At 41.1% G+C, this 23,777-nt stretch overlaps 1 protein-coding gene across 6 annotated transcripts in view; it reads left to right on the top strand.

The window, feature by feature from the left end:
- MKX (mohawk homeobox) overlaps positions 1-23,777 on the top strand; it is a 169,966-nt gene that overhangs the window by 59,067 nt on the left and 87,122 nt on the right. For all 6 annotated transcript variants that reach the window (XM_089693818.1, XM_089693816.1, XM_089693819.1 and 3 more), the window contains exons 4-5: positions 16,187-16,340; positions 21,358-21,693. In XM_089693818.1, coding sequence (XP_089549944.1) covers positions 16,187-16,340; positions 21,358-21,693 — 490 coding nt within the window. The remainder of the gene's footprint in view (positions 1-16,186; positions 16,341-21,357; positions 21,694-23,777) is intronic.

The raw sequence follows: 23,777 nt of genomic DNA, 5'->3' as shown, positions 1-23,777 counted from the left end.
TGAAGAGATGAATGAAGTAGGTGGAATATGCTCATAAATTGCAGAATACCAGGTGACACTTCCTCCTGTTTTGCACATTACTCTCCCCCCATAGTCTCACCCCCACTTGTATTTCCTTTTTCTTTTTATGACATCATTGATATAAAGTAAATGAGAATCCTGTTTGACTTATAAAACCCAGGATTACGGTAATGACTTTTTAAGACGTGTAGGTATAATTTAAACGGAAACAGTAAAAGTCTCTTAACAAAATTGTTTCCCGTAAAAACAAATCTTTTTCTAAGCCGAGAAAGATATGGTTCACATGTACATATGTCTCCACGCAGTGGACTCAGAATTATTGTGGTACACTCATCACTTAACTGAGAAATATAATGTCTAGCGAGCGCTACCTAGAAATTGAAATAGAAATAATTGTATATAAAGAGAAAGCCGCTAGAACACCAAAAAAGGTAACCAATACACCTTCCAGCAGAGTATGTAAAATAATAAAGGTGCAGCGCTGGGGATAGACACCAAAATTGCAGATGGTAATCAGATATGATATGCAATATGCAAAAACGTCTTTCAATGTGCAAAACGTGATATCATTTCTGGTGATCACAGACCAATAAAACGTGCAGATAAGGAGACGTGTGACGTGGAGATCCTGTAGAGTTACTGCTTATGATAGGAATGTGAGGTCCAGAGGTGATAGGTGATAAATGAACAGAATGCACACTCACCTGAAGTGCGTATTAAATACGCATTAAGTAGATCTCCTATATCATCAGGTACATGTAAGCTCCTCTGTATTCAGGTCAGGCTGCATTCGCTATTGTCATTTGGTCACAGGCATAACAGGATTCCAAGGTTCATCAGTCAGTCACAACATCCGGGGTCACCTTTTAGGGCAGGCACTGCGGAGGGTGGCACTCACAAAGAGAGCCCAATAAGGGACACCACATAGTGTGACACTGTTTGGATGAACTTTATTCCAATGTAAGGTAAGTAAAATAACAATACTGACCAGAGATTAAAGATGGCCACCAAAGGTGGCTAGATGTCCAGATGCTGTAGCCCCCCTGACATGAATACATGCTAAGCACGTATTCATAGGGTGCAGGGCTTACAGCTGGATATCTGCACTGGGCTATTTATATTCAAATCTGGCGCTTGTGCTTATTGCACCCGCCATTTTGCCAGCTACCAGTGTGCCAGCGCCATTTTGCCGCGGATCGCGGTGACTTGCACTATCCTTCCTAAAGCTGAACTCTGAGCAGACATACAATATGTGCGTTCTCATTTGCATGGGAATACGCGGGAATGCAGACACTTAAAATTTTATTTTTAATTGCATTATTTATTTGATTTACTCTTTTTACACTGTAACTTATAAAAGATATGAAAGATGTTGTTACACCGAGTAAATAGATACCAAACATATACAATTGCATATGCCTGTGAACCAGCGCCAAACTACGGTACCAAAACATCTCCATAGGCATGCTTTAAAAGTCCTTACAGGTTACCAGTTTAGAGTTACACAGGAAGTCTGGACCTCGCGATCATTGTTTACGTATGCATACGCCTTCACATTTGAGGACAAACACAGGGTATGGGGGCACTTTAAATTATTTTTTTAATTTTATAATTTATTTTATTTACATTCTTGTATCACTTGTATTGCTAGTACAAAGGATGAACAGCAACCCTTGTGATAGCATGGGCTGTGACAGGTCCTCTTTTTGGAGAGATGTCTCCTCTGGCCACCGAAGCATTGGATCAAACTGATATCAGTTTGTTCTGATACTTTTACAAACCAGTAATGGTTTACTTACATGAGACTGAAACAGGAAGTGACAAAATCCTCGTCGCTTCTAGTTGCTGACGTTACACAGTTTGAGGAATGACATACTTTCTACTCACTATGTCTCAGGAACTAGATGCCGTCGTTCGCATCTTTGCCAGGCTCCCTGATTGATCGTGGGAGTCCGGGAAAGGTAGTGGCAAAAGGGGCTAAAAGGGGGTTGTGTAAAAGTAATCAAGCGGCTCTTTAGCTGTTCAGATCACTTTCACTTTGTCCAACATCGCCAGCTCTAAAAAAGTGTATCTTGGTTATCGCTGAAGCTGCACCCATCCAAGTTGTAAAAGAACTCCTGATCCTGTATGAATCCTCACTGAGTTTTGTAGCTGCAGACACCATGGAATAATTGATCTTCGAATTTTACAACAGAGGCACCAGAATCTTGGCTGTCCTTATGTCCTTTGGCGGCAAGAACTTGGCAGCCTTCTAGACTTTTAATGTAGACGAACAACAGGTGACGTAAGCTTTTAGAAAGTTACTGAATTTCTTTGTTGTGATGTTTGAGGATTATTTACTCAACAGTACCTGCAGCTAGAGAAGTCAGTTGTAAAGCTGAACGCAAGTAAAAAAGGAAAATTAAAAGCCCTTCCTTGCAGTGGGGTTGTGCCTGCACTGCAAGAGTTAACTGCATGTTTATGTCTAGGGGACCTGGTAAAGCAGTTTTACTTATTGGATCGTCTGCTCTCACATGTTTCTTCGCTCTGCTAGCTTGGTCCCTACAGCCTCTTCTCCTCTGTACTTAGGTGGTCAGCTCCACCTAATGCCATCAAGACCCTGCATTTGAGGGGGCTAAAGGAAAAGTCCAGATCTGGAGCATAGCGGAGTATTATTTGCTGGGGAAGCGAAGGATCAGCTAAGTAAAACTGCTTTTACTGTAACATAGGCTAAAGACGTATGGAACCCTGCGGTGCAGGCATAGCCCAACTGCAAGGAAGGACTTTTACTTTTCATGGAGTTGAACCTTAAAGTTGTTTTGTTACGTGCTGTGTGAATACTTTAATGTCCATACTCAGGGTACAAGTGCACTTTATATGTGTTTTTAAAAGGAACCAGTATAAGTAGCAGAATGTGTACAGCTGTGGGATTACTTTTACATCTGGTGGAAGTGGGTGTCCCCCACCTTCACCGCCACCACCTTTACCGGGCTCTCCCAATTGATTGGGTAGCCCAGTAAGGATACGATTGGCAGCATCCAGTTCCTGGGACACAGGGAGAGATAACTGGAAGTGATGACGATTTTGTCACTTTCGGTTCCGGTCTCATGTAAATAAGCTGTTACTGGCTTGTGAAAGCAGATGATTTGAAGGCCAGATGAGGTATCGGAAGTTTAATAGATCTCTCCACAGAGACGACCTGTCAAGGCCCATGCTATCACTTGGGATGTTGTTTGTCCCTTGTGATAGCAATAAAAGTGATTAAAAAAATGTAAATAAATAAATAAATGCTAAAAAAAAAATTAAAGTGCCCCCGTCCTTTCGTGCTTGCCCGCGAATGTGAGCGCGCACTTCGGTCCAACGCGCATACGTAAACAATGGTCACACCGTACATATGAGGTATCGCTGTGAATGTCAGAGCAATAACTCTATTACCAGACCTCCTGTGTAACTGTAAACTGGTAACCGGTAAATCTTTTAAAGTGACGTCTATGGAGATTTATAGGTACCATAGTTTGGCGCAGTTCCACGAGCATATTTTAAAGCATGTTAGGTATCTCTTTACTCAGCATAATATCATATTTTATATTTTACTAAAAAAATGAGTATTAATACGTTATTTTGTGCATTAAAATTCATTAAAGTGTATTTGTAAAAAAATGCATTTGAAAAGAGCTGCGCAAATATCGTGTGGCATAAAAATATGCAAAACCCATTTTATTCAGGGTCTCTGCTTAAAAAAAATATATAAAGTTTGGGGGTTCTAAGTAATTTCTAGCAAAAACATAGATGTTTTTTATATGTAGGAGAGGAGTGACAGAATTGGCCTGGACTAAGAGGTGTAGTAGCGGTATTAATCCCCATACCAAGAATGTAATATTTTGTAGCTTACCAAACATTAGATGTGGTGGCTGCATTAGTTTTAGTTTCTGGCCAATAACACACCTCCTGTATTATAGTGTCCCCATCTAGGATGAATGAGCATAGGGGGCACCTTTGGACAGCAGCATTGTCAGTCTTGGGGGAGGAAAGTATTAGATGTACTAGAGATTTAGATGCATTAACAATTTGAAGTTGAACTCCAACTAATGCTTTATAAGCAATTACAGCAAACAGTTTTTTTGTAACTTTTGGGATAAAGGTTTTACATATATAAATAAAAGATGATCATTATAAGTACCCCTGTCAGCGGTAAATGGTTTGTCTCAACCCTTTGCAAGGAAACTAATGCAACTATGGCAGCTAAGAACCGGTAAGCTGCAATATAATACATGTTTGCTTTTGGGCTTAATACTGCTTTAAGCTCTCCTATACAAGGACTGTAGGGGCTGATACAAGTCAAATTCAGGTTCTTGCATTTCTAAAATATATTTAAGGATGTGTAGGACCCTCCTAGTTAGCTAGGGGGAGCTCTAGTTCTAATTGTTAGGTATAAGCTGAGTAGCAGCCTGGGTGTGATAGTCAGGTGGGTCAAATTAGGGTCAGGAGCTGAGACTGGCTCTCTGAGACTTCCCCCTGCTCTGGAACTTTGGAGAAAGATCTAGAAGTAGTGGATGGAGGTAAGGGGTGGCTAGTCTGTACTCTTAGAGGATCCTGGCCAGTCCACAACAGGAGGCTTGGCAAGGGGCCAGGACAGCCTTTAAGTGTAACTGAGCCTTCCCAGCAGGGGAGAGACAGTTTGGGTGGAAGATGAGGAAGTGAGGCTGGAGAGCAGGAGCCTGGGAGGGGGCCCAGATGCAGGGAGGCTCACCTACAGGCAGAGGAGCCTGGAAGGAGGAAAGCTCAGGATTTCACCGGCCCCCTGAGTGAGTACCACCTGTACAGCAGGGAAGGAGCGGCCCAGCTAGAAGGCCTGGTAGCAGCTGCCGACTCACCATTAGCACAGAAGAATGTGAATAAACCTGTACCCCCTGGGCCAGTGGGGGAAAGAGGCACTGAGGTAGGAAACCAGATTAGTTTTTTTACCTGGGACTGTTCATACTACAGTGGCAGGCACTGGTCCCCTGCCCAGGAATTTACCCAGTACAGTTCGATGAGGAGAGGATTCATCTGGGGTCTGGGGTGGTACAACAGAAGATGCTGGCTAACTCTCCAGAAGAGACTTTTTGCTGTAAAACTTTGTACATAGTTCCTAAGAAGTTTGTCCTCTGTTGCCATTTCCCTTGGGCATCCCTTACCCCATCCAAGTTCAATTCCCATAATAAATCCCCACCCCCCCCACCCAAAAAAAAAAATCTCAGAGACGGGTTACTGTCTCCTGGATGAAAGTCTGAATGGAAGATTTGTGTTGCCTGGCTGTGCAGGACTATACGAGGACCCAAAAGTCAGCGACTCCTAAGGGAGTAGTGCTACAGATGTATCAATGAACAAAGAGCTGCTTTATCCCTGGTTTACACTGATGCGGTGCGGAATTCGCAGCATTTTCAGTGTGAATTCCGCACCGCATCAGAATCGCACCCCGTTCATGCAAACCGCTGCGGGTGTGTATGTTAAGTTAACAACACCCCGAAAGCAGTCCGCAAAATGCGGTGTGATGTGCAGAATCGGATCGCATAGGTATGGATACCCATGCTTTCCGATTCTAGTGCGGACCCAAAAAAGGATCCTGCATTTTTTTGGTGCAGGAGCGGTGCGATTAGAGCCATACAAAGTGTATGGCTCCAATTGCACCGCACACAAATCGCATGTGATTTGCACAGGAATGCGGTGCGGTTCCTGTGCAAATCACATTCGATATACCGCATCGCACATATGTGAACCCAGGCTTAATGTGTTTGTCTTTTTTATCTGTCTGGATGTCACTTATTTCTTCTATATTCTGCAGCAACATATCTACATCTGAGATCTGTAGACAGGAGGTGGCTGTATTGGCTACAGTCCAATCCTGAGCTGGGGCACAGCAGCCGCTGGTATCCGAATGGGAATACATAATCTGATCACGTGCAGAAACTTTTTGTTTTCATTCCAGTTATTATTTTTTGAGACTTTAGGACTTTTTTTGGCACGGCTGGAATATGCAGACCAGCATTAAACTAATCTTGCCATGTTGTTGTGTGTCACAGTAAATCCTACAGACATCACATGAGCAATATATCAGCTGAAACATTTGGAGGGAAGCCTCTCTCCGTGGTGCATTAAAACATGGAGGTCTTCCAAGGCATCCCTCTCCGCTGATATCTCTTAAGGGACTTGTCAATTCTAAGTAATCCAAACAAGTAGTAGGGCTGTGGAGTGAGAATGACAGGAGTGCTGGATAAATCTCTTAAAATGTTTCCAAAGGAAGATGGCGGATAAAAGACTAGTATGATGTACTAAATAGCCAAAACACATTTTATTAACCAATGCTATTTTATTATATCTGTTTGTGTACTTGTTTATTTCCGTGCCTTGCAAACTTCTATTCTGGAGAGACAACTAATTCCACTTTCTTATAGCCCATGGGCTGAAGGACAAAAAATGTAATAGACTTCTCAGTCTACACAACACAGCATGGATGGGTGAACCTCCCAATGCGGCTATTGTATTCTGACTTCTGGCTGTCAAAATACCGGCACACTGGCTGCATCTGATTGGATGCAGCTACTGTTTGATCAACGATTTTCCTCCTGGCTCCTTCAATTTTTCACTTGTTGGGCATCATGGTCAATCACTGAGTCAGAAAGGCCCACTCAATGATCAGGAATTGTCCAAAACTCAAACAGCATACAGCCAGATTTACAAACCAAAAAAAGGAGGAGATGGACAAACTGGGGTTGATTTACTAAAACTGCATGGCGCCAAATCTGGTGCAGCTCTGCACAGAAACCAATCAGCTTCCAGGTTTTTGTCAAAGCTTAAAGGTTGTAAACCTTAGACGTGAAATATGAACAAAGCATTTCCCTCTATAGTGAGTACTTGTCTCAATCCAGAGCACTAAGTGTCATTTCTGTCAGCTGCCTCGTTCCCCTGCTATAAGCATGAGTCACTTCTAAGAGTTTTCCTGACACCAAAAGAAAAAAGGTGACAGGGGAGGGCACAGCCTATGACTGACAGTTTCAGCTCAGTTCTTGTGTGCTGTGTGAAGGGGGTGTGTCTCTTCCCTCCAATCAGCTCTCAGAGCTCTCCTCACTGATGTAACGTCCACTCTCTTCCCCCTGCTTTTCAGAGCTGAGATATCCTGTGTACATTCTACACTTTGGGTGGATGTAGGGGAAAGATGGCTGTAGATAGACAGGTACAACTTATGTAGGAGGATTTGTTTCATCTCTGTGTATTACCTGAGGTCAGTCAATTCACTGGGTATATGTGAGAGTGTACAACCACTTTAAAGTGGCACTTTAGTTAGAAAATTAAGTCCAGCTAGATCACTTCATACTAGCCCCTTTTGTAGGTAAAGCTATCTGTCCAATTCGGATGAAAAAAATTGAATTGTATGTGACCACTAAAAAAAAAAGCAATGAAAAGCACTGAACATCTCCAGCATTATAAGGGCTTATTCATACATGCGGTAGATTGTTTCTTATTTTATAGGCGGTGGAGAAAAGATGTGTCGCCTCCTCGCCACCTGCTTTAACTATCAAAATGTCAACCCACCACACCTCAACCACTTGCATTGCATGTGGTTGCAGCGCGGCTCCATTAATTTGAATGGGTTGCTTTTTGCAGTGGTATTGCATGTCGAATGCAGCATATCATTTAATTGTTGCTGCAGCATGGGTACAGTTGTGTGTTTAGGTGGATGGCCAGGGAGTGGTAAAACTTTGGCTCAACTATCTGCTTTTACAGCCTCTTGGCCACCCATGTGTATGAACCTAAGTGTCAAATTCTTGTGTCCCCTGCTGCACACTGTGGCTCCATCATCTGGTCCCTATGTCAATACAAGGCATAATAGTGATATATTCATCAGCAGATGGAGCCACAATGCATGGTGGGGGATGCTGACATTCCACACTCCCAAAACTGTTAAATGTTGAAAATTCTGACTGGAGATCGTACCACTTCAATAGATCAAAGATGGAAGACACCAGTCACCTGAGAGGTAAGTATAATACCTTTTCAATAATACCTCTTCTTTGGCATTAAACTGATTTGGGGATTTTTTCCTGGCAAAAACAGTGTCACTTTAATGCTCAGTTGTGCCTTCCTTTAACAGTCCAGGTAGATCAGCACCATCAAAAGGTTGGACAAGTGATTTTTGTACTTTCGGGTCCAAATGTTTTAACAAAATTATACAGGTGTAAGACCAGGATTTCTCTCCTCCTGGGTCTTGCCCTATTCATTGGCTTGTGATAAGGTCTCTCGGAGTTCAGTAGCCCTGCTGGTGGACATATCCAGAGAGACAGACCAGAAGATGGCTGCCTGTATGGAGCATCCTTGGAGAAGTTTTCTGTACTGAAGACTGTCCAGGCAAAAGCTGGATATGATCTGCTAGACTGGACACTGCAAGAAGATCCCACTGCTCATCAAGTAAGATACCTAAAACTGATTGCATAGTTACATAGTTAGTAACTTTTGTTGAGAAAAAAAACGTCCCATCTGTGATCTGTGTACATTGCAGGGAATTTAACAAACTTTGTTGCAGAGTCCTACCTTGTGTTATTCTGAAGAAAGAGTTGTTTGTTTGTCTGCATGTTGAAAGTGAATCTAATGGGATTGGATTCATAATTGTCAATCTGCTGCTGCACTTGCAGGGCTCTAACAAGAAAAGTGGCAGGGTCTGCATCCCTTTAGACTTGAATTCCTATTGGGAGTATCTCACCAAAAATTACATTTTTGCTGCAGGGGATGCCTGAAATCACACAAGAAGAAAATGATGTTTCTGGGAGGCGATCTATACACATTCTCTCTACAGAACACCTCCAGGTTACATAGTTAGTCTGGCTGAAAAAAGACAAAAGTCCATACAGTTCAACCATTAAAAAAAAAAAGTTCTAATCATACAGTTGATCCAGAGGAAGGCAAAAATCCTTCCTGATCCCCCGAGAGTCAATCAGATATTTCCTTTATCAACTTTACCTATAAATGTTAGTATCCAGTTATATTCTGTGTATCTAGGAAAGAATCCAGGCCTTTTTTGAAGCAATCCACTGAGCTGGCCAGAACCAACCCTTGATGGAGTCTATTCCACATTTTCACAGCTCTCACTGTAAAGAAACCTTTCTGTGTTTGGAGATTCAATTTCTTTTCCTCCAGACATAAAGAGTGCCCCCTTGTCATCTGTGCATAGGGGTAGGGGCCTAGAATCTATCTAGAATAAGAAGAAGATTCATTGACCTTCACCAACAGATGGGCACTGCTCTTGCTGGGCTGCTTGTATTAAAGTTCAAGTTTGCAATTCACAACAAGCACGGTGGGAAGGCACTTGAACTGGAATACTCACAGAATGCAACAGCGATGTGTAGGAGAGCAGGTCTTGGGTGCGTCAACATTGCCTGTTTTGAGGGGCGGAATGTGGCCTGGCCAGTCCATGCCCAAATGGAGAGGTCTCCAGAAAAGATGGCAGGTCCCTATCCTTTCCCTACCTGTCTAGAACCTCTCCCTGACACTAATCGCTGTTCTTGTCAGACAGGTGACCTGTCCCTACACTACCCTACCCACACACGAAATGCACGCAAAGCCTGAGAGCCAGGCCTTAAATAGGCTCTGCCTGACCCAAGATGGCTACCAGGGTCACATTGAATGGCAGTATTCAATCAGCTTCCCCAGTGATCCAGGAAACCATAAAAAAAAAGGTGCTATGCCCAGATATATTTCCTACATAGGTGCACTGGCGCTGCTTTGGCTTTGTGTGTTCTACCAACATAAGCACAACTTGAAAATGAAGATTAGGAGAGCCGGCTACTCGTCTTTCAGATCGATTAACTTTATTAAGCGAGTAAGATGTACAGACAAAATAGCTTTCGCATTTTGCCAATCAGTCTTAGTCACAGCCAATCAATCAGGAAGATGAGCTGGCTTTCCTAATCTTCATTTTCAAGTAGAGGAACCATGTTCCTCTTGACTTCCTCTCTAACAGCAAGGCCACCTACAGTAGAGAAAAACGACTGCACCCGCCTACATACTGTTAAAGGGCCAATTGCAACATTAACTGCTACTAGATGACCTGAGCTATATTTGGTCGATTGTTTGGGTATCCTGTGTCCCTAATCCTCTCTCCAGGCTTTAGTGAGCAAATAAAATCGTAAAAAGATTAAAGTGACTGGTGCCCAACTTTCTTCTGGCCAACAATAAGCCAAGAATTCTGCCCTGGGAGTTAAATGTTAGCTTGCCACACCATCTGAAGATTATCCTCAACCACCCAGAGAGGTGGAGCACTTCATATATCACGGGGACTTAGCAAGTAGTAAAAACGAAATCTTTGTGTTTTTGATTGGTCCTTGTGGGTAGTGCTTTTGTTGTTGTGGGCAAGTAGTCTGGCTTGGTTCTGTTTTATATAGCAACATAATAAACACTGTTTATACAACTACGTTTTCTGTTCCTTCTCCGCCTTTACCAGAACATTCTCTTTTGTTCCATTTCAAAAGCAAGCTATTTCATATGACCTTAAAAGATGGAGCAGGGAGTAGGTGGCGGTGATGTCTTGGCTTCTCCTTCGGTTTCCTGTTAGGACTAGTTTATACTATACATGCCACGTTTACCTGTTATGGATGTGGCTCTGATGTGGCTTACTCTGAAGTATCAGCTCAATCCTGGCACCACATGGAACTCCACAATGTAAAGTGTACAGGGACAATGTAGCTGCACTGTAAACATTTGTGAAAAGTAATACTAGATTTCAATATATGGCTTCTCTTAAGCATCCTTTCTGACTTCAAAGAGGTGGGCATCCTGAGATCCTTTACATTTATTATGTGTGCTCCTGATCTATTTTAACAATGTAACCAGTATAATGTGCAACAGTACGCTCTCTATTAAAATTAAAATAGAACCAGGGGTGGACTGACCATTTTGAAACACGGGCACTGCCCGAGGGCCCGGGGTCAGTAGGGGGCCCCATGAGATGCCCCTGGTACCTTTTTCATAGGCTTTTTTGAGTTTGGGCAAGGACACAGAGGCCCCATGATCCCCTATTGCCCGGGGGCCCTATGAGTTGTCAGTCCGCCCCTGAATAGAACATAGAATTTAGTAACACATTACCGTGTGAACATTATTTTATGTTTGCTTTTTTTTTTTTTGTGGATGGATTTTTTGGAATAAACATAGTATAGAAAGCCTTTAGCAAGAAAACAAAAGCCTGTGTGAGACTCAACACTGCTGCTGTGTTTTGTGGATGCAGAGTAGTGAGCAAACACTATCGTATTCAGTACAGTAATGAGGCCCTGCACCATTTCTGCAATCCATGTAACCCAGTAAGCCCCTGGGCAATCTCGTATTCTAAAGAATATGTTACCGCAATATTTCATATTCCTGATATGTACCTGCTGTACCATGTACTTGTGTTAAAAAGTATCCTGTTCTTTGTATTGCTCCCTGTGTGTGAAATACCCAGTGTTTCTGCCAGTCCCCCCGCTTTCCTATTTCAGACTGACCACACTAGGTGTGAGAGCAAAACCTGCCTGTCCTCCAGTGATCATACTTTTTCTGACATGCGCAGCCATTCATTGGGAAGATAAGTGTACTGCTGCTTCTCCACCCCTAGCTCTCTATGCCCTTTATGCAGCTGAGAACAAAGGGTATGTGATCATTAAAAAAAAAAAAAAAAAAGTAATTTATAATTGAGATAGATATATATATATATATACATACATATTGTATTTCAATTCTATTTTAAACTGAGGTGAGGGTTTACATATACTTTAACTAGTTCTAGCTACTGGATTGTCTTCCTTCGGTGGAAATGTATCAATGTCTGTGTTGGCACTCTCCTTTAAATCAAGGCAAATATATAAGTGAGCAGTTTTACCTACCGACGTGGTATGTCTGTCCATCCAGTTGTGAGATTTGCAATGCCTGGCACAGGAGGATTTTGCCACTGCTGTACTTCAGTAACACAATCCATCCACCTTACTAACCGTTCCATATCTGCCATCCCTCTCTGGAAATCCCTCCACTGGCTTCCGATTGCCCAACAAATAACATTCAATACATTAACAATCACATATAAAACCATTTATAACTCTGCCCCAAATGACATCACCAATCTGGTCACCAAATAACACCCACATCGTCTCTCCGCTCCTCGCACAACCTCCTGCTCTCTAGCTTCCTTGTCTCCTCCTCCAATGCTCATCTTCAGGACTTCTCCAGAGCCTCCCCCATCCTCTGGAACTCTCTTCCCCAATCTATCAGACTATTGCCTACTGTGCCGGCTTTTAGGCGATATCTGAAAGCCTAATTCTTCAGGGAAGCCTATCCTGCCCTCAGCTAATAATGGAATCTTCTGTTGCGTCTACCAGTCCATCCCCCACAGTTATTACCTTTTGTACCACCAGCCCCTTCCTCTTAGATTGTAAGCTCCAAGGATCAGGGCCCTCCTATCAGTCTTGTATTGAACTGTATTTTTTCTGTATTGTCTCCCTTTATATTGTAAATCACTGAACAAACTGTTGGCATTATGTAAATCCTGTATAATAATAACACAAGCATCAACCCAGTAACACACCATGTCCCAACAGTGAAAGCGAACCAGCCGATGAGCTCCTCTCCATGTTACTCTGTTCTCTATTCCTATCAGAATGTTCTTTCATTGCAGCACAGCTGACTGGCTTCTTGTGTTGCTTCTGTCTCTCCCATTCCGAGCTCTGCTGTACAGGGATTCAGATGTTTGGATTACTTGAATTCAAAAACGTAATTAAATGATACTGTATATTGATGATTACTATAAACGACATGCTTAGAATACATTAAATGCACATATCATTTTATTGGAATATTTTTGTTGATATGAGTGGTCTGACAATATGGTCTCTTTAACTCTTATTTAACATATAGGTCCTTATAAGACAGTCCATGTCATGCAGAATTAGTTGCTTTTCCTGACAAGTCTTTTGTACTGGGACTTAGAGCCGAGAAGATGTCGCTACTAAGTGAATGTTTTAAGGCACAATTTATTGGCTTTGTAAATCCAAACCTAATTTAATCAATATGGTGTAAAACATCCAGACTAGATACAGATGTAGCGGAAACAGGAATATATGGAATCAGCATGCGGGCCAGGACAAGGCTGAGATTTTTAGGGGTTTTCCTGCTGTTGGTAGAATTTAGCACTTTCTTTGACTGGACCCAGTTTAAAGGAACTGATAAGTATTCTTGTAACACATTCACTTGTATTAAGACCTGCTAAGTGCACAAGACCTAGACCTAAAATTATATTCAGTATAGGCTGCTACACATACTACTAGTAGTAATATATATATAATATATACAAGTCCTTGTATTGTTGTAGCAATAATAATCTTTTAGATTGTAAGCTCTGACGAGAAGGGCCCTTTGATTTTACAAATATTAAATTGTATTGTAACTGTACTGTCCGCCCTCATGTTATAAAGTGCTGCACAAGATGTTGGCACTATATACAGTTGCAAGAAAAAGTATGTGAACTCCTTGGGATTACGTGGAGTTTTGCATGAATTGGGCATAAAATGTGCTCTGAACGTCATCTAAGTCACAACAATAGAAGAACACAGTCTGCTGAACATAATACTACACAAACATTAGATGTTGCCATGGTTTAATTGCAGATAACATGTAAACATTCACAGTGCAGGGAGGAAAAAGTATGTGAACCTTTGGACTTAATAACTGGTTGACCCTCCTTTGGCAGCAATAACCTCAACCAAACGTTTCCTGTAGTTGCAGATCAGACCTGCACAACGATCTGGAGTAATTTTGGACCACTCCTCTTCACAAAACTGTTTCAGTGTAGCAATATTCTTGGGATGTCTGGTGTGAATCGCTCTCTTAAGGTCATGCCACAGCATTTCAATCGGGTTGCGGTCAGGACTCTGACTGGGCCACTCCAGAAGGCGTATTCTGTGCTGCTGCAGCCATTGTTTTGTTGAATTACTTGTATGCTTTGGGTCATTGTCCTGTTGCATCACCCATCCTCTGCAGAGCTTCAGTTGGCGGACAGATGGTCGTACGTTTTCCTGCAAAATGTCTTGATAAACTCTGGAATTCATTTTCCCATCAATGACAACAATCCGTCCAGGCCCTGAGGCAGCAAAGCAGCCCCAAACCATGATGCTCCCTCCACCATGTCTTACAGTGGGGATGAGGTTTTGATGTTGGTGTGCTGTGTCTTTTTTTCTTCACACATAGTGTTGTGTGTTCTTCCCAAACAACTCAATCTTGGTTTCATCTGTCCACAGTATATTTTGCCAGTAGTGCTGTGGAACATCCAGGTGCTCTTTTGCAAACTTCAAACGTGCTGCAATATTCTTTTTGGACAGCAATGGCTTCCTCCGTGGTGTCCTCCCATGTACTCCATTCTTGTTTAGTGTTTTCCTTATTGTAGATGTGTCAACAAAAATGTTAGCATGTGCCAGAGATTTCTGTAGGTCTTTAGCTGACACTCTGGGATTCTTCTTTACCTCATGCAGCATTCTGTACTGTGCTCTTGCAGTCATTTTTACAGGACGACCACGCCTAGGGAGAGTAGCAACAGTGCTAAACTTTCTCCATTTGTAGACAGTCTGTCTTACCATGGACACATGAACATCAAGGCTTTTGGAGATACTTTTGTAACCCTTTCCAGCTTCTTGCAAGTCAACAATTCTTGATCGTAGGTCTTCTGAGAGCTCTTTTCTGTGAGGCATGGTTCACATCAGACAGTGCTTCTTGAAACCAGTAAACCCAAAACAGGTGTGTGTTTTTTAAGGGCAGGACAGCTGTCAGCAACACATCCAATATCATCACACTATTTTTAGTCAAGGTTGGCTCACTCCTGGCTCCAATTAGCTCTGGGAGAAGTCATTAAGCTAGGGCCTCACATACTTTTTCCTCTCTGCACTGTGAATGTTTACATGTTATGTGCAATTAAACCATGGCAACATCTAATGTTTGTGTAGTATTATGTTCAGCAGACTGTGTTCTTCTATTGTTGTGACTTAGATGACGTTCAGAGCACATTTTATGCCCAATTCATGCAAAACTCCACGTAATCCCAAGGGGTTCACATACTTTTTCTTGCAACTGTAAATCCTGTATTATAATAATAATAAATATTATATTTCTTATGCTACTGTTACAAATCTCTGTACAGTGTGTGTGCTGAGCTCTTGGGGTGAGTGGTTAGCTTTCTTTCCAAGAACTACATTTTCTTCTAACGGCTTCAGATATCAGTTAACCTAGTTATGGACTTTTCCCCATGTGATAGTGCTTGGTCAATCACCAAGCGCCAGCGCTATCACATGGGAGGAGGGGAAATGAGACACATGTTACTCCATGCTCAGAAGTACCAGGTGCTTGAATGGAGTGGTGGGGGAGCATAGGAACTGTGAGTAGATGAGGTGGAAGGCTAAGGTAAAGCTATCGCCTGAGAAAAATTGCTGGCAGTAGGCTTTTTTTTTGCATAAGAAGCTCTGTATGTGCAGGCCATGGCATGACTTGATGCTGGGATGTGTGTGCATGTACAGAAGTTACATTATCCTGGGCTGGCCAGTCAAGAAGGTCAAGGATGCCTAACCTGAAATAAGACTGGATGAAGAGGTTATTGGTGGCATGGGAGCTCCCAAACGTCACATGGCAGGGGGGAAGGTACAACAGACTGTAATTCCACTTTAACTGAAGCTGTTGCTAAGCCATGGACAATGTAAAGGTTCACTTTAAGTTCAGGAGTCAGGGACATGTGGCCAAACACTCAATTTTTACTTGTTTTTGGTGCCACGTGTCCAAAGCTAAGAACTAATAGCACTCGGTTTTTGGTACTGAAAACAAATATATTGTACAGCAACTACACATTAGTTTTCTTCAAACCATGTTTATGAATGCTGTATTTTTGTCTTTCCTTTATTTTAAAGCAATTATTGTTAATTTCAGTAAAGATATTTTAATAATATTATTATAAATATTTTTATTATTATTTTTATGGCTGGACAGATTCTGTTAGCCAGGAGAAAATGCTATGGAGAAACCATTAAGTTGGTCGCTAAGATTATGGTTTTTGTTTATTTGCAATCAATGTACACATGTGATCGATCACTTTTTACAGTACTTACTGATAAACTGGAAGCAATATAATAAGATAAAATTATTTTCTAATTTTCAGGTGTCAAACTGGTTTGCAAATGCAAGACGTCGCCTCAAAAACACTGTGAGACAACCAGATCTGAGCTGGGCATTGCGGATAAAGCTATATAACAAATATGTACAAGGGAATGCTGAGCGGTTAAGTATCAGCAGTGAAGACTCCTGCTCTGAAGGTTTGTTCATCTACCTTTATATTGTGTCTTGGGCACTTTGTTCATGCAGTTCATAGATAGGTGAGGTCAGTTGTAGGGTGAAAGTGGAGAGACTTCTTACTGAAGTTCATGTACGTTGATTGGCACACCAGAAAGTTACAGTCAAATTTTCCTTTATTAGACCATCCACAGTTTTGACTAGGGCCCTGTTGGGATGAAACTCATTAACTTGTTTGTTAGACTTTTATCTCTGTGAATGGTCTAAAGGAAAACTTTAACTGCAGCTTTCTGGTGTGCAGATCAGATTATATGGAATCAAGTTACAACAGTTGTGCGGCAGACGGTCTTGCATCCACTTATCTGCTTCCATCTGACATTGGCTTTTTGACTGCAGCACCACCTCTCTCTCTCGTGTTTGTACTGAAGTTACCTTTAGAATTACTACACTAAGCCATGCAGTAAAAAGCGCCCATGCTTCCTGTTGAACATTGGAGTTGCTTATCCTGCATGCCTGCACCACCATCGTCACTTGTAAAAGGTGGCAGCTGAATGGCCAGTGAGAACATCAGAACGTCAACCATGTTTTCATGACACGCGAAGATAAAGTGCAATTAATAATTTGAATGGCACTGTCCCTTTAATGAAATGTCATTTTTAAAATGTGAAGTCATGACTTCCGACTATGAATGCTTGTTATATTTCAGTGATCCAGAAAGTACTGGATTTGCATAACAACTGGGAAAACAGTATTTTCGGAAGGGGAGGTAGGCAATGGTACCACCACAATTTTTTTTAGCAGAGACGTCCTTTGATGATTATCAGTTTACTATTTGGATACCCATAGGGAATTCTGTCTGAGAAAAAAAAGCTTCTTTACAACTTATCCTCTTATTCGCATGCAGGCCAAGCTGTCCAGAAAGTGAATGACAGAGGTTCGGACAAGCTATAGCCATGGATACTGGAGGAGTTGCAGCAACTGTTCTCTATTTAAATATTTAAACTAACTGTTGTTTCTATTTAGAAAAAAAATAAAATTCACAATCTGCTTGTTTGAAGACCCAAGCATTGCTAAAAAAAATGCTTCAGCCACAACACTCCCACAGAGCAGAAAAGGGGACCAGGCTTCCAATACTAAGATAGCTTAACCAGTTTGCACACTGCTAGAATTTTGTTCCAAATTTTTCATTTTAAGAACCTTCAATAGATTTCCTAATCGTTAGTTGGGTAAAATCAACATTCGTTTTCGACCAAAATGACAAAAGAAGGAGGAGCAGGATAGAATATTTTTCTTGAGCTAAAACTTTTTCTTCTTTAATTCTTTTTTTATTGAAAAACGTACATGGTAAAGGTATAGTATGTTTAAGGCACATCATATATACACAAATCTAGTATTAAAAAAACAACATGTATGTAGGTATCTGGTTTCATTAGTCACATTGAATCATAAGAATGCATTTGTAAGTCTTACAATTGTGGAAATACCAGAGAATATTAGTCTTAACATGGCTAAAATGAAACACTTCATGTGCGGTCTTAGTTTTTGCAATTTTTTGTAGTGGAACATCCAGGGAAGGGAGGGGGAAACCAACAAATTTCTAACAGTGTTTGTGGTTTTCTTTTGGTAAAGTACATTCATTCCAACATTGAATATTAAATCAAACTAAATTTTGAAGAACATTTGGCAAATTGTCTAATTTTGTACAAATTTTCATATGAATGTTCATTTTAAAATTTACTAGGGTATGGCCAGCTTTAATGATGCAACAAGCAGAGTTTGTCGGCACTTTCAGCGGGACAGCTAAATACTGATTGCTTCTCTGCAGGTAGCTTCTTATTGTAGACAATAAAGGCTGACCGTTGGAAGCACCCATTCTTTGGGAGTGCATTTTAGGAACTCTTCAAGTTAAACTACATACAAAGGGGTGGTTTGGTTCTATCTTCTTGTAAACACCCCAGCAGGGTTATAGTTTCTGCCAACCTCAGTTGGACGCATGGATAGCTGGATGGCATGTAAATGATGGGAAAATTATAATTAGAGGAATGTGAATTGAAAAGGATTTAGTAACGCTAAATACTATAATTACATGCATTAACTGCATTCAGTTTTTAGAATAGATTATCTTTGACAAAATTAGTCACTTCATTTTGTATTTGGGTGCGTTGAGGCAGAACAGCAGTAGTATAAATGTGAGGATCTTGAAGTCATACAAAAGAAACAAGACTTGATACCTAATTCCTTCCATGCCGTGTACACAGTGGCAGCCCATACACGACGTATCTGTTTATATTGGATGCTGGCCAGACTTTCTAAGAAAAGGAGGATTATTCCTGTAAAGAATAGGTTACATATCAGTAGAGGAAAAACTGCTGGACTGAGCCAGTGGGGAATGTTTATTGGTAGAGAAATGAAGGTTGAAACACAAGAATACACACTATATTGGGTAAGAGGGCACGATCTTACCATGTTTGAAATGCATATGTTTATTTATGGTGCCTATTCCGACAATCCAGTTCCTCTTAAACGCGTGACCCGTTCTTCCCCTTTACACTCAGTTTACAAAAATAAACTGACGGGATTCACTGTTCATCGCCTGCAAGCTCTCGTGTTCATTGAGGAAGAGTGTTAGGAGGGAGAAAAAGAAAATAAACCACATCGGATATTAAAGAAGATTCCACTGCACCTACTGTGAGCAATCTTTAAAGTGCACCTGTCGTGACAAAAAAAAAATGCCTAAAGTAACAATGTATTTGAAGTGTAGGCACCTTGTGGTTCATGCAAGTACCAGACTGCAAATCCATCTCTGTGTCTCCATAAAGCCCCTTGGATCCTAAGCACAGGCTATGCAGAAGACCTTGTCATTTAGCTGTCAAATGCCAGAACATCAGTGAACTGTAGAGACTCTGGCATTTGACAGTTGAAGTATGGAGGTGGGGTTTAAAATTGGGAGGGGTGGAGTTTAATCTTTGCTTGGAAAGAGGCCTGCGCCTAGAATAAAAGGGTCCCTAGAGGAACACAGAGATCAATCAGAAGAATAAAGCACAAGTTTATAGGCCTCACTTCATCACTCCTGTTACCCCTAAAGGTTTACTTTAAGGAAAACTTTACTTTGTAAAAAAGAATGGTACAACAAACACACACACACACACACACACACATATATATATATATATATATATATATATATATATATTGCTAAAAGCCTGTTTTATTTCTTAAGTACTAAGCCCTAAGTACATAGTAGCTAATCAAAATTAAATGTTGGCTACCTAGTATATGACAAATTCTGATTGATTGATGTTATTGAATAAATTCCATAGTGTTTTTTTATGGTTTTCATTTTTTTAAAAATTTTTTAATTAAAGTAGACAGCAGGGAAGTAAAAGTATTTACTTCCATACAAGTAATTTTATAGAAAAACATTGCAGGCCCTTTACAAACATAATGTATTTGACCAATTTCGGAGTACTAGACTTGCAGGCATAATGAGACTAATCCAGGTACTAATTTCTTTGAACCATTTGATATGACCTGTTATCACTTGTAAATTCTGGTCATATAGATGGATCTAAATTTTCAGCATATCCATGGCTGTTTCATTGTTGGAAAATTTTCCTCAGTCAGTGCTGCAGTCAGTAGGCTGCAGCACTGATCAGTGTATTCTGACAGAGGAGGAGTCCCGGCTGTCAGAATACAATAGCACAGCAGGGAGAATTTCAGCAACAATCTAGTTTGTGTGGGTCGGGCAATTCGTTCAGTTTTTTTTATCAGCCTGCCAGTTGATTGAAAAAACTGAGTAATCCATGGACAGCTTAGAAGTGAAAATATTTCTTGAAATGCTTTTCAGTTTTAATCTGCAAAGAAAAATCTTCCCTCTTTATTACTATTGCAACACTGTAGACCAGGGCTTGAAATTTCCACTTGCGTGCTCGCCAATGGGGAGTGGAACTTATGGTGGGGGCGAGTGTGTCCCCCAGGGCTGTCTTGCTGAGCAGGCTCGGAGCTCAGGCCAGATCTGTCATTGTCACTGGGAGCCGTCAGACTGCTCAATAGCTGAGCGCTATGAAAGCAAAGGAAGGAGTGTGTGCTGTGCTCTCTGCCTCCCCCTGGAGTGCAGTACCCGGATCTGTGAGTGAACAACGAAGTACTGCAACTTTTTATGGTGTGTGTGTACGTGTACATGTGTGTGTTTGTGTGTGTCTGTGTATGCATGTACAATTGTATATGTGTCTGTGTGTATGTACATGTGTGTATCTGTACATGTGTCTGCATGTATGTACATGTATGTGTGTGTGTACATGTGTCTGTGTGTGTGTACATGTGTCTGTGTGTGCATGTACGTGTGTGTGTGTGTGTTTGTACGTATATGTGTCTGTGTGTACATGTGTCTGTGTGTACAGGTGTCTCTGTGTGTGTTTGTTGGTGGCGAGTAACTCTAAGGCCTGGCATGTAGCTCAGGACCTGAAATTTTAAGCCCTGCTGTAGACTGTGTTTTATGTATATTCTGGAAGACTAAGCTAGCCATTGCAGACTTTGTGATCTGAGCCAAAAGTAGATACACCCAAATTCTACAGTAATAATGGATATAACAGTTAGGAACTAAAGGTGCCAGCATTCTAAAATTTCAGTTAGCTGATATCTGAAGCTGAAATGTGAAAAAAGCAGTATTAGGTGGACATCTGCTTTTATGTGAGATAGTTAGTGATGTGTGTCTCAACTTTTTAATAAAGGTGCAAGCTTTACTACAGATTAGGGGGTCCGTAATTGTTTCTAGTTCTTAAAGTCTTGGGTAGAATAAACCAAGATTAGATCCTTTGAGGGCATTTTACTTTTTGTCAAGGTCCCGGTGGGAATTTCTGTCCATCCCTAGTAACAGATTAGATCCCACTTTTTCAAATCTTCATTATTTCATTGGGTGAACATAGCATACATAGCATACAAGTGTTTTTCAATGAATTTATACTCCGTTTCCTGTTTTTAGTGGTAACTGAAGAATTAGTATAGATGGACACAGTAACACTTGGTTTTGTTGTTCTACAGATGGAGACAATGTTCCTAGGAGTCACGCTAATGAAGAAAGCTACGACAAACCCATCCACCATACTGTGATAAACAATGAGAGCTCAGTCATCAAGTCAGGGATAAGAGCAGAAGCTAGTACAAATGAAGACTATGTGTCCCCTCCGAAATACAAGAGCAGTTTATTGCATCGCTATCTCAATGACTCCTTACGACATGTCATGGCCACTAATGCTGCCATGAGAGAAAAGACGAGGCAGAGAAACCACTCAGGGTCATTTAGTTCCAATGAGTTTGAGGAAGAGCTCGTGTCTCCCTCGTCATCGGAAACTGAAGGCAACTTTGTCTACCGAACAGGTGAGGCTATTCATTCAATTCTCTGCATTTCTTCAAGGTAATACAGAATTCTGGAACTACCATTATGGCATGGTGATCATTTCAGGATTTAGATCACTATTGGTAAAACTTATTTATTTTTTTTTTTAATTCTGACTGTTTTCATAATTTAGCTGTTTTCTGTGGAATCTCTACTAATGTTCTTCACAATCCCTGCAAGAGACAGTCGGGGATGTATTTATAAAAGATTCACATAGCTTTTCATTTGAAATGGCATGTATATGCTTTCTGAATAGGCAAAATACCGCATTATGGCCACTAGAGGGTGCTGTGTGTTATAGGAAATAAGTATGCTTCTCAGCTCCATCTAGTGGCTCTAATGCAGTATTTTCTCCACTTGCACTTTTTTGCAATGAACATTCATTCTGCAGGTAATTTAGCCTGAGAACATATGATGCTCCCCCATTCTTGATGAATGAATTGTTCAAGCAGTTTTGTTGGATGAACAGTGATACAAATGTTGTATTAATACTCCTCTTAGTGATTGTGTTACCATGATAAGATATTTTCCTTACAGTTAAAGGAACTTTCCATTTTAAACTGGAACTGAATCTCTGTTAGCCATCCTGATGTGCCATAAAACACAGAGCTCAGGGGATGTTTGGTCCCATTCCACTGCCATTAAATTTGAAAAGCCTGCAAGAGGGAGCTTTGTGATTTATGGTTACTGCTCAGCCATGGCAAGGTGGTATACCACCAACAAAGCCCACAAAAGTCAAGTATGATAGCTGGGAGGGGGGTTAATGTGTATATGGCCACTGTGAGGAGAAGGGGTACTATTTATTTTACTGATGTGGTGGAGAGTGTTGCAGTTGGACTGTATATGTGGTTGTTTAAGGAAGGGGACTGTATTTAGGGCTTTTGTCAGGGATGAGAACTGCAAATGTCAGTTCAGAGTTGGAATGTTGCTGGCTCCTAACTTTACGCTTCAATTTCGTATGTCCAGGCCTTATGAAAGATTTCAATTGGTGAAACTGGGAAAGTGGCTCCTCTATTCAGATATGAGGATGAGGATGGTCCCATAAAGGATACTTGGGAAGTTGGTTGCAAGTGACAAGGAGAAGGCAACTGTAATAAATGCATTCTTCTCCTCAGTTTTTACAGTTGAAAAGGAGGGTTATAATAAACAATACTGTATTGCTAGTAACACTGCACAGAACATACCCTTGTGGCTAACAGAAGCCAGTGTCCAAAAAAGAATTGAAAAACCTAATGTGAATAAATCACCAGGACCAGATGGCTTACACCAGAGAACGCTCGAAGAACTTAACCAGCTTATTGCTAATTTTTAAGGACAGCTTAGTAACTGGATGGTATTGAAAAGCTAATGTACAAATATTCAACCTATATATACCTGGGAACTACAGGTCAGTCAGCTTAACATCAATAGTATGTAATCTAGTGGAGGATAAGGAGCCATATCCAAGAATCTGCTTACGAAAACAGCAACATTAGTAGTAACCAACATGGATTTATGAAAGATTGTTCTTGCCAGACCAACCTGCTAACATTCTATAGAGGCAGGCCTGTGGATGTGGTGTATCTGGATTTTGCCAAAGCATTCAGTCCAGTTCCCCATAAACGCTGAATTTACAAATTGAGGTCTGTTAACATTGACAATAATGTATGTACTTGAATAGAAAACTGGTTACCAGAGTGCATCCAGTTGGTGGTGATAAACAGCATATCTTCTGAATGGTCTGGAGTTGTAAGTGAGGTACCCCAACGCTCTGTCCTGGGACCAATTCTGTTTAATTTGTTCATAAATGATATTGAGGTCGGTATAAATCGTTCAATCTCAGTGTTTGCTGACAGGACAAAGCCAAGCAGGGCTATACCTTCACAGCAAGAAATAGAAACTTTACAGGAAGACCTCGATAAAACAAAGCGAGGGGCAACTACTGTACATGGGAAATTAGGTTTACTGCTGAAAATTGCAAAGTAATGTACTTGGGGGCTAAAAATAAAAAAGTTAATAGCTAAGGGGAGAATCACTGGGAGAATCTAGGATGGAAAAAGGTATGAGGGTCTAAGTAGATGACAGA

The sequence above is a fragment of the Staurois parvus genome, unplaced genomic scaffold (genome assembly GCF_062004578.1).
Source record: "Staurois parvus isolate SC_StPar_1 unplaced genomic scaffold, SC_StPar_1.0 ptg000636l, whole genome shotgun sequence".
Taxonomy (NCBI): Eukaryota; Metazoa; Chordata; class Amphibia; order Anura; family Ranidae; genus Staurois; species Staurois parvus.
This window is presented reverse-complemented; position numbering and strand designations above follow the sequence as displayed.